At 36.0% G+C, this 17,124-nt stretch overlaps 1 protein-coding gene across 2 annotated transcripts in view; it reads left to right on the top strand.

Annotated features, from left to right (window-relative positions):
* Positions 1 to 1,810: 1,810 nt before the first annotated feature.
* Positions 1,811 to 17,124, top strand: part of LOC114239804 (discs large homolog 1-like protein) — a 36,583-nt gene continuing 21,269 nt past the window's right edge. Inside the window, exons 1-3 of one of the 2 annotated variants that reach the window (XM_089729952.1) lie at positions 1,811 to 2,225; positions 11,724 to 11,806; positions 15,829 to 16,014. In XM_089729952.1, coding sequence (XP_089586078.1) covers positions 1,955 to 2,225; positions 11,724 to 11,806; positions 15,829 to 16,014 — 540 coding nt within the window. In that variant the 5' untranslated portion in view covers positions 1,811 to 1,954. The remainder of the gene's footprint in view (positions 2,226 to 11,723; positions 11,807 to 15,828; positions 16,015 to 17,124) is intronic. The other variant, XM_089729953.1, reaches the window with a different exon arrangement.

The raw sequence follows: 17,124 nt of genomic DNA, 5'->3' as shown, positions 1-17,124 counted from the left end.
TTTCGGTTTGAAGGGTGGGGCAGCCGTTGTAACTATACTTGAGACTTTAGAACTTATATCTCAAGGTGGCTGGCGCATTTGCGTTGTAGATGTCTATGGGCTCCAGTATCCACTTAACGCCAGGTGGGCTGTGAGCTAGTCCACCTAACTAAGCAATAAAAAAAAAAAAAAAAAAAAAACGTGCACGATGTGGACATGTGAGCATGCCGTTATAATAGTTGTAAGAGATAGCACAAGGCCGGCGTGCTTTCAGTTCATCGCTTCAATAATCTATTTCAAAGCAGTGTTTCTCTTCATATTTTTTACTCTGGTTTTCATCTAAGATTTCTATTCTGGTTGTCGAACGGCTGTTTGCTCCCGCTCAGAAGACTCAATGACGCATTTCTTCATGTGACGCTTAAGTACATATCGTACCTGAGGAGTTGTCCGCCATGCTTACGCTTGCCCTCCTCAAGTTCCAAGAAAAAGATGCACTTTGTCATACATTGATCTAACGGTATATTAGCCTCAATTCCCATGATATTGGCTTTCAGCAAAACTTCCGTATTCAGAATGCGATCAGACTAGGAGATGTTGAGAATTTTACGCAGACATTTCAGATGGAATCGGTCCAGCGTTCGCATATGGCAGCGGCTTACTGTAAATGACTTTAAAGAGTACAGTACGTTCGGCAGCATTACCACCCATTATTGATATTTCAATTATCTAATTGACTAAGCCTATACTTAGCTATCAATAGGCATGGTATTACGAGTAGTCAAACGGGGAAACTTTTTCCAAAGAATACTTAGTTACATGTAAAAGCTACATATAAAGCTTTGACCTTAATTTATCCCATCGCACATTTTCACCAATCGCTTGTGACGAATTGATATTTTTCATGAGCCCTTCACGTTAAGAGCTGCCATTTGTATCATAGCGGCTGCAATTTATTGCCTTCATTTATCATCTCATCGAGTTCCTTTGGCGCGTCATAACGTAGTGGAGAGATCTAATTTGCCGTATAAGTATTTTTATGAGACCTCATAATTACATTTGAAGCTTATCAATAGAGATAATACTTCCAAACCCTTTGTTAGACGGTATTTTCGATGAAATAATTACTAACGATTAGTAAAGGTTATAAAAAAAAAGATGTGTGGTGTCGTGGGACACCGGATAGGAACGAAGTTCCTTATTATAAAAATATTAATTTTAAGTTCTATTCGAGGTATAAAGAAAATAATTATTCGGGTATACATTTTTTATTATGATTTTTTTATTGATGAAAAAACTACTACTTTACAAAGTTATCAACTTTATTTTATTCACAATGATTTATAAAAAATATATCGACGCTTGAAAGGCAAAAGTGACTAAGCGCCAATAACTGCTTTGTGCATAAATGATAGGCAATAACCATATTCGATACGCAAAAAAAAATATTTCTAGGTCTATTAAAATCATTTAAATCCTACAGCTACTAGCTAGATTCTACTACAGCTAGATTCGTTAAAATAAATTTTGTTTTCAGGTATTTCAACTTTAAATTAGTCTACTGTAAATTTCACGCATTGTCGCTTAGTCACGTTTGCCTTTCAAGCGTCGATATAATAATAACAAACAAAGAAACAGCTATTTATATGAATAATAATAATAACCGTCATCATGTAGACTATACATTAGACACTGTATAGCCATCATACTAAGACTATACATAAATAATAAAAATCTTACGTTACGGACGTTTTTTCCTGGTTAGGGTACCCCTCCGCATCGTCCCATAAGGAACTTCGTCCCAAAAAAAAAAAACTAAAGACAATTTCAACAGAAATGAGCTATGGACTTAGAAACTATAACGGTATATAATAAGACAGTGATCAGTTTGACACAAGTGATCAGTTTGGCGTCCGAGAGATAAATTTAGTTAGTCGACAGTGAAGCGTGTTGTAATGGTGAAGTGTGTAGTCACAGCATGACCACGTGGATGGCGCTGTTTGGGCTAGTGTGGCTGTTGCGAGTGCGCGGCTCCCTCTGTGGTTGTGCCGCGTGCAAGCGCGTCAGACACGAGACCATCGAGATCCCGAACGTTAGCGCAGCCTCTCAGAGTTCACCAACAGAAGAACGGGCGTCTTTTGACGTCATCGCGCTACAGCACTACACTCGTGACGTCACCGTACAAACTGACTTTGAGGACGAAGAGATCGAAGACCTCGATAAGATCGAGCTCCAAATATCTGAGGAATGTGAGTAAACAACTTCATAATTATTGAACTTTATTGTTTCCTATCTTAATAGCCCTATTACGAAGTTTGGGGAAACTTTAAATCTTCTTCTTCTCTTTAAATAATAATGAATTGCTGTTCGTTAGTCTCGCTAAAACTCGAGAACGGCTAGACCGATTTGGATAATTTTGGCCTTGAATTATTTGCGGAGGTCCCGAGAAGGTCTAAAAGGTGAAAAAATATGAAAATGCTCGTAATATAATATAAATAACAATTTTGTTTTTCCTTTGATGTGTCCAACGTCGGACCGATTCTTTTTGTTTGTTTTAAGTTTATTTTATACAAAAGTTTAGGTATTTTATTTATCAATTGAGGCACTACGAAATCTGCCGGGTCAGCTGGTACAATATAAAGATTGACTCAGCGGTGGTTAGCGGCCTTAACCGTTGCGCTGAGGGTCGTGGGTTCGGTTTCCATATCGAGCAAACAATCTTGTGATGAACTAGTTTGTTTAAAATGCAACTTATTTGCACTATTTGTCTGGGTGTTTATTGTCTGTATATGTATATATTTAATCGTATATAAGTATTTATATCAGTCTCTGGTACTTACATCACAGGGATCTTGTATATTTTACTATAAAATTTAACATTCACTTTGAGGGTTCATAAAATATTGCAAAACTTTGCTCTCTATTGTGTCTATACTAAGAACGATAGCTTTAGAGCCAATACAAAATTCAAATTAATTTAATCAAGCACGAGTTCTGTTACGTCTTGAAGGGTTGGTATTAAGACTTTTAATAAAACACTGATACAAATTTAAGTACATAATGCTCTTACTACATCTAACGAAATCTTCAAAGTCACGTGTAGTAACTACATCGAAACATACAAAGCTGTTACTTGTTTTTTTTAAGCTCCTGTATTGTATTGGCGCTTCGGACAAAATCACTAATGTCTTTTCGTAGGTGTCCTAAATGCTGATAATGAAACTCATCGTAAAATGAACGATAGTGATTTATTGAATATTAGAACAGCATATTACGATCGTCAAGCTACCGTTGCTAGTGATAAAGCTTATTGTAAGCCAAGGCTAGTAGTAGTAGTAGTAGTAATAATGGATAATTTGAAGTATAAAAGCCTGCATGATGCAATAGGCAGTGACTTGGCTGTGCGTCTGGCATTGCTGATGTCCACGGGCGACGGTAATCACTCCCTATCGGGCGGGCCGTATACTCGTCTGCTTACTTGCCATAAAAAAGGCGTAATATCTAGTACCTAGTACATCTAGACTGGATATTAATTTCAGACTTAACCTCATTTCGGATTAGTTTTTTTTTAGTAGAATCATTGGTCTTTACCGAGTACTGAATTGAAAATTTTCCACCGTTTTATTTCCTTACTTAAGTTACTTATCTTTACTATGATTTCATTGATCAACTGTCATTTAAATGTTATAAAAGATTTTTTATTTTTATTTTTACAGTAACAGACATGGTTCCGAAAAATCGGAACAAACCATAAACACTAAATGCTAATACTAGCATGAATAGAGCTCCGGCACATAATACTAGTAATCACTACCTATTTAAGTGCACTATAAACAAGTGAGTATTAGAGCTACTCTTTAGCCGAACGTTCTCATTTGTTTAGAAGCATTTACTTTGTAACTATTCAACGTGCCAGGAAATTACACTAGTTATTATCCTTCCACGCGGCCGTGATCCGCAGCTATTTCCATTTCACCGTATCTCCTAATCTGGCACATATCTACCGTGTAATATTGTGCCATAAATCTTTCCTTACATCTCCCGGCGCCATGTTTACTGAGAAAATACAATAATACTCCGTGACGGTATAGAAATCGTATAAACTGTCATGTTACCGGCACTTCTTTGTTGTTTGAGAACATTGGGAGCTACATTATTGCCGTTTCTGTTAGAAATAAAAATGAAAAAAAACTTAGAATTTATGTATCAATTTGTCATCATTTTATCATATTTCATGTAAAATTTTACGGCCGGGTCATATAAATAGACTTAAATTTCGAAAAAAGAATGTTTTATTATTGTAAAATTATTATGAAAAAAAATGAATATTTTTCAGCCTATAATTGAATCATTTGGATATTTTTACACTGAAAAAATTAAAAGGATAAAAATATAAATAATTGAATTAAAAGGATAACTTTGATTCTCAAACTCTTTTAGTGTACACTATTATTTTATTTTCCCTTAGTTATATGAAATAAGTTATATGGAACACTAATTCATATTTTGTTCTTAATTTTGCGATAGTGGTCTATATTTAGTGTGTTTTATTATTTATACTATTATAAATATTGTATAAAAATTGTATAAAAAGCACCTTCTACATGGCCAGTTTTTATGAAATGGCTCCGACATATGGAAAGGTGGACTGAACGAAACAACAAGAGCATATTATAATACATTAAAATAATATCGAGAGTTTTCCTACTTCTATATAATGCTTCTTAAATATATGTATAATAATGCTTAATATACTTTTTGGATTATATTAGCATCATAAAATCCGGCAATAAGCTGCATTTTCTGCCAGATAATACTTTTACTTACCCACAACGACCTTTAGACCAATTCGAAATTTCTTCATGGACCGAGAGTATGGTCGTTTCACCGATAAGGCTTGGCTCTTGATTTCGGAATCGTATGGTTCGTTTAATTCGTGACGATAATAAGATGATTAAATTGACCCAGATCACGTGCAACATCTAAATTGGGCTTCAGATTTAAAATTCACAGCATCGCTTTTTTTTTCACTCATTAACCTTGGCGACATTAAGGACACAGTTTTATCGATACTTTTTTAAGCCTAGTGATTAGGTTCAATTCGATTGTAAAGGCAGCCAAACGAAATCTAAAGAATTTTAGAAGGATGTTTGAAATAGATTTTCTGTTTTTCAAAGTCTAAGCTTAGTATTGTCTTCAGAGATATTGAAGGCCACCAAGCAAACCAGCTTAATTTAATTCTTTTAAATTCAGTACCCAGTGAGAGCATTAAGCGGGAAACTGGAAAGTATTAACTTCTATTATCTTGTGCATTTTTGCCAGCACAGGTACTAGGTAAAACTGTTGAATTTTCATAATAGCTCTTTGTACAACATAACTAATAAGTTAAGAACAGTAAGACGACAATAAGTAAAAAATCGTTAAAATTTTCTTTAGTATGTACTCTTCAAAACTATAATTAATTCAGTTTGAAATATTTACGTCTCATTGTAAATGCAATCAGTAGTTATCTTATCAATATCTGTCAACTGTTATCGTTTCTATGTGCTGCTGGGACGAATATACATAAGATACATTTAAATTATAAAAAATCTACGACTTTGAGAGCGAGTCCAAATAAACACAATACTTTTCAAATTGTAACAAAAGTCTTTTTTTTATTGCCCTTGTAGACAGACGAGCATGGGCCCACCTGATGGTGAGTGATTACCGTCGCTCATGAACGTCAGCAATGCCAGGGGTAGGGCCAAACCACCTACAGCTTAATACTCTCCACAAGCCTCGTTTGAAGAAGGACATGTCATAGCGCTAGGGAAACACCGTAGAGGGGAGCTCATTCCAAAGCCGGATGGTGGTAAAAAAGATCCATGGAAGCGCCCTGTGGATGCACACAGAGGTTCTAAGTAGTATGGATGAAGTCTACTCCGGTGGCGGGCGGTGCGATCATAAAAACAATCCCTCAGAGGACTCCCCATGGAACATACGGTACAAAATACAGAAAAAAACAAAGTCCCTCAGACCCAGAATTTCCAAATTATCCGTGAGAATGGGATTATCGACAATGCGAACGGTTCTTTTTTGAATGGAGTCAAATTTTAATGAATGTAGCTGGTATTTGGGAGGTCCGACCCAGAGGTGGGAGCAGTACTCCACGCGAGCCCGGAATTGTGCTTTTTAAGGCAAAAGTCTTTGTCCAGGCGTGAAGTACCGCTTTGCTCTGTTGAGGACTCCCAGCATTTTGGACGCCAAATCGGCTTTGCCCTTCAAATTACCTTATGACCTTACATTTAAAAAATAGTAAAGATTTGTTGTTAAGATGTAGCTAAGTGTAGGTTTAGATTTTTTTATTATAATTTAAAGCTGCTACATTAATAATTTCGTTACGATGAAGCAAAATCTCGCTGATCCCAACTCTAATTCTAACCATTATTGACTACGCTGATGCCTGTACTGGGGTGCCACTGAAGAGCTCTTAAGCAAACTTGAGAGATTGCAAAGCCTATGTACTCGCTTTATTTATAATCTCAGCAATCTCGACCATGTTTCTCATTTTCGCAAAGAGCTCAACTCAAATTTAGGCAGGTATTAACTTGGATATTATAATACTACAACACTTTCACTATTGTTCACCATTCGTATACATAATTATTCGAAAGATCGGAAACAATAAATTTAGCCATTTTAGTGCTGATATTATTTTCTCATATTTTGCAGAAATTCTTAAAGGATTTTTGAAAAATAGTAAGTACCTTATAAAAAACTTTAACTAAAAAAATTACAAAAATCAATGTTAAAATCACAGCAAAATAATTTTAAATAGTTATTTATAAATGTTATTCACTTATTAAATACCCTATGCACGCGTATACACGTCCGTACATGTTGATACCTAAAATCTATAATGAAATTGCGCAAATAGTCGGTATTCCGACGCTCCGCACTTTATACGCATTAATAGAGAGTCGATCTATCGACGGTTTACGCTCAATGGATTACATTCATAAACGCTTTATTTTGCCGTGAATTCTTAATTATACTTGAATATTACGATTCCTATTCTTTTCTCTGCTTTTTACTAACGTGAACGATTTTTTCATTCGTACTCCTAGTCCATCTTATAGGTTTACCTAATTTTCTATCCAGACATTTACCTGCCACAAAAGCAATTTCTATAATATTTCCAGTAAGTGTCCAGTTCAGATTGTGGAATTCGCTGCGGTTGATATTCGAGTTTAAAAGTTTGTTTCCGTGTTTAAATACAAAGTCTACGAATATTATCAGTTATACCTAAACTATAAAAACTATAAAATACTAAACTATAAAAATGCAATAATGTATTACGTAGAACAAACAAGTAGCACGCATTTATCGCAAGTAGCATTTATTCTTTGATGACAAAAGATGACAATCTGATAGTAGGACGTCTTCTGAGTCCGCACGGGTAGGTATTTACCACCGCCCTGCCTATTGCTGCCGTGAACTAATCATTTGTTCTAGTTTGAAGGGTAGGATAACCGCTACACAGTATAATTCAGCCTATAGCCTCATGTCTCAAGATGGGTCGCTCAAAGTACTCATGTATGCGGTTCCCAGAAACCTCTTCACAATATGCTGGTCGTGAGCTTGTTCACCCATCTATGCAATAAAAATTATGTTAACACTCGTAATGTACATCTATATGCAAGTATTGCATATTTGCTATCTATTTTTGTATATTACTGTACTTTAATTAACATGTTTAATAGGTATTTTCATCTCTATAATCCTTCTACACACACAAATCAAATTACTAATCTAATACTCTTCTCGCGAGTAGAGTGGATGAGATTTGTAAAGAATTACGTATTAAAGAACTATATATATATATATAAATTAATAAATGAGTTAGCCGAAAATACTTCAGTAAAATCAAATTTTCGATAAACAAAAGTAAACCGCAGCGCCCGCCACCAGAGTAGAATTCATCCATACTACCTGGTACCACTGCGTTCATCCAAAATGCGCTTCCAGAAATCTTTTTTGCCACGTACCATCCGGCTTGGAATGAGCTTCCTTCCCTCCACGGTGTTTCCCGAGCGCTATGACATATCCTACTTCAAACGAGGCTTGTGGAGAGTATTAAGCGGTAGGCACCGGCTTGGCTCTGCCCCTGGCATTGCTGAAGTCCATGGGCGACGGTAACCATTCACCATCAGGTGGCCCGTATGATCGTCTGCCTACACGGGAAATAATAATAAAAAATGTTTTTTTCTTTGATTTATGGGTACCGAAACATAATTGAAACAAGAACGCAGACTTTAAAAACCAAGTATCCGTCACGAAGATACTGATTCGGACCAGATATCGAACACGGACACTTAAGCACTTGACCAACAAGACAATCAAAAATGAATAACCAATATTTACTGAGCTCTCTTTTCAGATACTTTCATGTTATTAGCTAAATATTTACTGTGGCCTAAGCCGTGGTACACTCCTCGCAACTCAAACATTTACTGAATATTCTCAGTTCGTTTGTATCTTTCACTTCCTTAATCTGTCTTTTTTTTTAAGGGTTTTTATGATCTGGTAACTAAGACCTTTAAGTCATGTCTTATTTTAATTTATATTCTTAATTTTATGAAAAATGATAATATGGAGTGAAATGAAATGATGATGATTAATTTGAGATATTAATCAACTGGGATGACATTAAATGAAATGAGATGATATGGGATCAAATATAATATCAGTAAAATGGTAGTCATTTACTGAGATTTTTTCAGTGGACTTTTTGGAGGATCCCGAGAAGTTACGTCCAGCGGCTTTGTTTGATTTTCCCACATTTGTGCACTTTCACAGATATTAAACAGTTAATAAACCACCTTTATTACACATTTAAACCTGAAGAAACACTAAATAGACAAAATAAAACAAATCACACAACTTCACTCCTCGCGTTCCCGCCAAAAAGTCCCCCTTAATCTGTCTTGTCAAACCATAAACACAGATTACAAACAAATCAAACAGATTAGTTTCTGTCGAGTATTTAATTCTTATTGATGAAATAAAATTGTTGAAAACATTTTCCTTTACGATAATACAAATAATTTGATACTGTAGATTAATTATAGCCTATCACGAAATTTCTAAGTAAACAAAACACTGTAGTAATTGATCCAATCAAAATTTATTAATGTTATTAATTGAATAACATTTTGCTTTTGGCACCTTCTGTTTTTGTGATTTAGATTTAATGAAATTGTCCTTTGTTTTGCTTTTCCAGCTAACCTCTTTGAGTTAGACAGCTACTGATTCAAACGCTTCTGGTAAAAATAAGCATGTATGAGGTATATTTTTAGATAATGATTTTTGGAAACAGAACATAAAATAAATTCTTTCAGAATTATTTCTAGTTTTCTTGGTTCTTTTGTCGACTAAATGAGATTGGTTAATGTTATAAATATACATCTATCTGTTACCAAGTAAAACTTATGCTTTTGATAGATAGTGGTAAAGGTCTACCTATCTTTTGTGTCAGGAGGAAGTCTGGTACCACCACCCTGCCTATTTCTGCCGTGAAGCAGTAATGCGTTTCGGTTTGAAGGCCGGGGTAGCCGTTGTAACTATACTAAGACCTTAAAACTTATATCTCAAGGTGGGTGGCGCATTTACGTTGTAGATGTCTGTGGGCTCCAGTAACCACTTATCACCAGGTGGGCTGTGAGCTCGTCCAACTATTTAAGCAATAAAAAATGCCATTATTAAATAACATTGCTGATTCGTGACTTAGTACTTAAAGCAGTAATTTTAATTTTATTTTGGTCTACCCTGAGATATCAGATTAAAGTCTCTCGACTGTTCTGTAATATTGGTTCTCCTACATATCGAACCGGAACGTAACCTAAGAATAGGCTGAAAGTAGTGTCTAGTCTGGAACTTGCGAAACTGGCATGAGACCTCTGCTGCGCCATACAAAATGGACAAAGTTTTTGTATCGATTGTTTTGTGTCTCGAATTAGGTTGTCGATGTCTTCCTAAGCTCCTAAACCAACAGAGCTCACAAACCTAAACTCTTAGCGTAGCCTGTTGAATCTGAATGATTCACCTACCTTGAAATAGAACAACGCCTAATTTGTTAGTGATAAGCTTAGTTGTCTACAAGAGAAAGGCTTAAAAATGGTATGATGACATGACACCATAATATGATGGTATGATGCTATGATGACATGACCATATCAGCTAGTAGATAATAAAATTGCCATGCATAGCAATTGCAAATTTATTTATTTATTTTTAATAAACAAAATTCTAATAAAATCTCCGATTTTGGTTAGTCGTATCCAGTGCATAATATAACACTGAAAACATATTTTCATTGGTTTCAAAAGAAAAATACGATTTTTTGTTCAATACATTTTTTCTTCTTCCTGTATTTCTAAGAGAGCAGTTACAAGTCCGCATATCGAGATTCAAATAAATCTTTCTTTGCGTGTTTCGAATTTATGGATGCACGGCTCACTGAGTCCTTGCCGTATGTGAGCTCATTCTTAACTCGCTGACTCTTTGCTAAGTAATAAAAAAAAACGTTTTTACCGTTATTACAGTACAATTAAGGTTAAGGCTCCATTTAATCTTAGGGTGAGTGGGACATTGATTTTTTGTTTCGATTCGCTTTGATAGTCGCTTAATAAATAAATAACCGGGAATAAATCACACACGGTCATCCGGCCTTAATTAGGATTCCCTGTCACGGATACCAGAGACTGACATACTTACTTACATACGTTAAGTATATCCTTATAATACTTAATAAGGGTGGTGCAGCCGTTGTAGATGTCTACGGGCTCCAGTAGCCACTTAACACCAGGTGAGTTGTAAGCTCGTCCACCCATCTAAACAAAAAAAAAAGAAGATAATCACACAGGCAAAGAGCAAACAAACCTATTCATCACATGAATGTTTTGCCCGATGTGGGAATCGAACTCGCAACAGTCAGGAAAGCTAGCTATTGCACAGGCGAGTCACACTCAGGCACAGAGTATTTGAGTCGTCTATTATCAAAGGTGGCAATCTGTACATTTGGACAAAACATTTTTATTGATATGTCAATACAGATTTATTTGAATATAATCGTCTCCTTCAAAGAATACGGTTCAAAACCTGCATTAAATAAAGGTTAATAGTTAACCTGTTATTTATCTAAAATGTCGTTCCGAAGAGTTTTGTAACTGCCAATGGAATACAAAGTCAATAATTCGTTTTTCTGATTTACCAATCATTGTCCAAAAGTCAGATTGCCGCCTTTGATAATAGTCGACTCATTTATCAGTATATCACTAGTACTAAAGTAGATTAGTACCTTTCACTACCCATACAAAATTTCTTGAATATCTTTGTAATTAAAAATCGTATTTTACTGTAGTGAATATTAAAAGCAGTATGTACCACCAACTAAATAAAATATGTGCTAATTATTTTTTACAATAATGTTTACAATTTACATTCAAATTTTTCTAGGTGTCAAAAACCTTTTATGTTTCTTACTTAACTTCTTCTTCTTATCAGCCCACAGACGTCACTACTGGAAATAAGCCTCCCCTAAGCCTCGCCACAAATTAATTAATAATTATTACTTAACTAGCCGCATTAAATCCATAATTGTATATAATATAAATGCAGTTACGTTATCTTTTCGTTTTAGTTACGACATAATAGAAATGTTTCAGTATGATTAAATAGAACTTAAGTTATACTATTGTTCTCAGCTAACGTGGGTAACTATGAGTGCGGCCGAGAGCAGACTGCACAAAGTCCCAGAAACGCCCGACGTTCTGCAGGAAGCTACCAGGTTTGCTTTACACAGTAACTACCTACAAACTGGACACAGCGGCATTCAGTTTTTATAATGGTATTACGGTTTCCTCGTAGCACAAATTCTGTTTGAGGAAACACGGGTCGTATTAAACTCTTTTTAAATTACAAGTATTTTCGGCTTAATGAGTTATCTATACTAATATTATAAAGAGGAAAGATTTGTTTGTTTGTTTGTTTCGAATAGGCTACTGGACCGATTTGAAAAATTATTTTTCCATTAGAAGCCGACATAGTCCCGGATGAACATAGGCTACTTTTTTTTATTTTTATTTTTTTGGTTTCATGTGTGTTTTAATGTTTCCGAAGCGAAGCGAGGGCGGGTCGCTAGTCATTATTATAAATGTAAAATATATGACGGATTGAGATCGGTTACATGGTGTTTATAAAATGTTGACGTCAGCGTCGTTGATGCCATGCTCTTCATCATTATCATTGCCTTCCATAGTGACAGTAATAAAGACTTACTTTTCCAATGTATTCCGCTTATTATATTTCAAGTGTACAGAGATATCAACAGAGAGCACCGCTCCGTTAGACAGCTCGAACCGGAATGTTCTGTGCACTTTTATTTCTCCCTACCTATGCTGTTAGCATTGAGAGGTTATTTCAGCTTCTCCTTGAAGTATAGGTGAGGTCACGGGGCTCAAACCGGGAGTGTTGCTAACACTGGCCCTAGCAAGAGCAGTGCTTCGCAGAATCTACCACCAGATCGGAAATGCGACCCACTGAGAAGAGCCGGCGAGAAACTAAGTGGGCTGTCTCTATGGGTTAATTCAGTCGTCGAGCCCTTCGTCGCAAGCGACGGGTTCGACAAAGACGGTGACCGGTGCTTGAGGTATCTAAAAGCACCGTTAATGGATCGGGAGGATCCGTAATGACGTGCTTTAGGCGACGTCGACTGTTTACCATTAGGTCAACAGGATCGGGTATGTAATTTCCGGCGGCCATGACAAGAGGGTTTTCATGTCGTGCCGCCTTCATGAAGTGGCGCAATGAAGCCGACTGACTGAGTCAAGCTCCAGATCATCATGGAGATCCACGTTCCTTAGGAACTATGGTGCTCCGACCATGGGCTACCCTGCAAAAACGGGATTGAATGACTTGAAGAAGTTTCAATTGAGCTATTGTATGACAAATACCATTACCCTACCATTTAAACAAGAATGTAATTTCAGAAATTGGTAAGAAAGTGGTACACCTATGAGGGCGTTACATTCTACGGCTACCGATATGAAATATTTTTTTCCAAGTTTGTTTTTGGTAAATAACCCAAATGTTATTCTTTCACTGTGAAAGTCATTAGTGAAAATAAACGGTTAGGTAGGTACATATTTGTTTAGAAAAATTGCGACCATCCCCTGAGATTCAAAAACGACGTGATCATACAAATCAATACGAGTACATCGGGCGTTTTATCAATTAGGCCACGCACGCTTCACATTATTCGTAACATCCGAAACATGTAGTATCTTCCATTCATTGAAAGAATCGGTCCGTTCCTTAATATACAATATAAAAACCCTTAACGATTTTAATTTACGAAATGAATACTGAATGCCCTATAATCCACATCTACACTTTAACAAATTACAAGGAAAATTGTTAACCTTTTTTTCTAGCTAAAACCGTTTCCGACGATTTCTTTTTGGAAAAATTTGGTGGAGCGGCAATTTAGCAATGTTTTCCATCGTTAAAATATTTTTTTCTTAGTCTAGCAAATAACCCTGGTATCCGATAGAGGCACCTCTTTTATCCATTTTTTTGTAACCTACAAATTATTTCGGCTCAACTCCTAACGGCACAACCGTAATTTGGGCCGTGTTCGTGTACTTTTCAAACAAACGGCCGCTTTATGCTTGTTTCAAAAAGTGTATGAAGCTCGGCTTGCCTGGTGAAGATCATTTTGAAAACTGTTTTTTCACCATAACACGATGTACTCTCATCGCGTGGAGGATAATAACCTTTTATTGTTTACCATAACGTTTTATCATGCATGAGTTTAATGATAATGCTGAAGCCTTTTACAGGTCGGTAACAATGCTGGGAGCCGCATGTTAACGGAGCTGAACCGGCCATTCGATTGAGTTACATTACTTTTTATATTACATCAATATTTAGGATCATTACCGAATTAAAAGATCGATTTTCTTTAATGTCGAACATCAATTCAAACATAGTGTTTGTCTTTGTATTTTTTTTAATACGCAGACACGTGAAAGAGGTTATGATCGACCTAACTTCAAAAGGGTAACTGATAGATTAATATATATATATATGAATAGCTCGTGAGGTCTTATTCTCGATTGCAAAGCTTAGTGGCCACCCCGACTATTTGAACCGAAATGTAAGAGTGTTTGGTGGCAGAATTAGACAGGATGGTGATGCCTATCCATAAGGACTTACGTTTCTCTCGGGAGGCTATTATTTACATTTTCAGTAATTTTCGCATTTATTATGCGAATTTTAATTGGAATTTAGAAAATCCTGTACTTAATTAGACCACTACTACAATGAGTAGTATTGACGCGGTGGTTAGGGTAGGTTCCATTCCCCCACATAGTGGAAACACCCGTATTCATAAAATACGGCATTAATTCAACATTAATGATTAGGCCTGTTTCATGTTCATCAAGGTGTTTTATCTCTATATGTGTAGGTATATCTTGAAACTTATATAAAAATGTATCAGTTTCCGATAGTACCTACAAGGGATCCTAGTTTTGACAAAATTGCTGCGGGGCTTATCCTCGATTTAAAAAAATTGATAAAAATGTAAGCTGAAAATAAATAAGAATAGTATATAATATAATATGTTATTTTATTTCAACCATCACCGTAAATTTCTATCTAAATGAATATTTTGTTAAAGCAGCAAACACACCATACGTGTTTGTAGTGCTCTTAGCTAAATTGTTCCCATTTGTGACTTCATAAACAGAAACCCGTATTGCTTAACTTCGTTTAAGTATGATTCATGCCAGCTAGATAAATAAATTCATAGTTTACAATTAATTTAATTTTCATTTTTTTCATACAAATTAACTGCAGCCTAAACTTATTTTTATCAGTATTTTAAAACATTGTACTTGGTGGTACCTACCTGACGACGTCCTTCGGGATATTCTCGTAGATAAAATCCTGTCGTATCATTAGGACGGGTACCGACGAAGGCGGACTTTCGACACGCACTGCGGTACCGTAGGGTGGGTGTAGCCGTTGTGGTAGAGCTCGATGGGGTTTAGTAGGTACTTGGTTTTGCGGGGTGAGCGCATCGCGAGCCTTTTTCAAGGCGTAGTCTCTTGTGAGTAATTGGGGGAGATGGAGGACCTTGGTTCTCCTCGTCTCCCTCTTCCTCTTTGGAGGCGTCGGAGTCCAACATAAGCCGGTCCGTAACCCCCTCGACAGGGTATCCGTAAATGGATTCCCCAGCGTTAAAAAAAAGGATGGTACGTACCCAAATGGGCTTATAAGATGCCATACCACCATTAAGTACCATCCTACTGAGGCTGAGGTTTTTTTACCCAATTTACCTAAAAAAAATTTTTTCTTCACAAAAAAAGCAATGCCAAAACTACCCGTGATAAGTCCGATACGGAATGCACTATTACCATGCAGTATGAATATATATATTTAAAACGTCCACAGTATATTTGATAAGACGCTCGATTTTCCCGTATCAATTGATATGACCATGCAGCGATTACAAATAGGTATACTCAAGTACTTTTTTAAAGATATTTTACATGTACGGTTAAAGCTGTGATTAGAGATTTTTCTATAACTACTCTTAAAATTTATGAGCACTTTGAAACTATCATAGCTGAATAAATAATATACAATGATTGGTAATTATTCACGACTCAAGGACGCGGTAGCATTCACATTATGATGTCTATGGTCTTTAGTAACCATTTCACACTAGGCTAGGCTAGGCAAGGCCATGAACTTGTTGATCCATATAACAAATGAAGTGAAGTTCCATTTATAATCTCGCAGTACACTTCAGAAGCGGACGAGTCTGACTGGGAAACTTGTGACGTAACGCTGGAGCGGGGTGCGAGTGGTCTTGGGCTTAGCATAGCGGGGGGCGAGACAGACGGCGACGTCACAATCACCAGACTAGCAGCCGGAGGGGCAGCCAAGAAAGATGGCAGACTACAAATAGGCGATGTTTTATTGCAAGTAAGTATGTAACATGATTTTATTGTTTATTTATGAGGCTTAGGCCCCTTAGGTTTTTCATAAATTTTTGTGACTTCTATTTATTATATTGTATTAGTTATTAAAAATATGCATTCTATTGTTATTAAAGGAAAAGCTTGTCCTTGGCTTCACGGTCCATTCAATGGGTTTCCATTAATTTTACATGTTACTTTTTTTGAAACTCAAATAACAGTTATGGTTTCGTATCTGTATGGTAAGCCTCCATCACTATGCCTACTTCTACAGTAAAGCAGCAAGACACATTCCGATCTGCAGGATGGGAAAACAGTTATTGAAATTTGGACTTTGCCTCAATTAGAAATAGAATTCAACAGAGTACTCATTTCGTCAAGCAATCGTTTTGTCACTAATTTTAAAACTGTCTTCTGATTGCTCCCATAAAGCACGTACATTTAAAACAATAAAACAATGTACTGAATGAACTCACAGGAAACAGCCCTTATTAAATAAAAACGAGAAAGACTGAACAAAAGCAGAGAGGAATATTATCTTTGTCGAAATTGTTAAATTAATGAAAACAAAACAGTACATTTTATGAGCTAATAAAATAAATTAAACGTCCTATAAAAGACGTCATAAATTCATTGTTTAAAGGTTACACAGAAAAAAAAACATTTTTAATGAAAAATGTTAGTTGCTTCACGCGATGTTGTGAAATTTGAAACGAATTTTCTGCGTATTGTTTCTTTCTAGGTATCTGATAGCTCGTGATTTATGAATCGGAAAATAATCAAAACATTAATACAACATGTACCTAGATTTCTTAATAAATAATAAAAATGGTCTTTGGAGTTAGTTAATAGCTCAGACACGCCTACATCTCACGAACGTTAATCTCAGCTACATCAAATAAAGCATGAATTATTTCGTTCACCTGTAATATCCATAATTCTAATTGAATATTCATGGCAATTAATCATAAACCTCACATTAAGTACCCCGATAACCTTTGTAGAGTTATTCGACAAGGAAGTTCGAAGCACCTACACGATCCCAATGAAGCCGTCTAGATGTAAATTATCTCTAAACTACATGCAATAAAGGAAAGATTATCATCTATACGATTAA

The sequence above is a fragment of the Bombyx mandarina genome, chromosome 09 (genome assembly GCF_030267445.1).
Source record: "Bombyx mandarina strain Sakado chromosome 09, ASM3026744v2".
Taxonomy (NCBI): Eukaryota; Metazoa; Arthropoda; class Insecta; order Lepidoptera; family Bombycidae; genus Bombyx; species Bombyx mandarina.
This window is presented reverse-complemented; position numbering and strand designations above follow the sequence as displayed.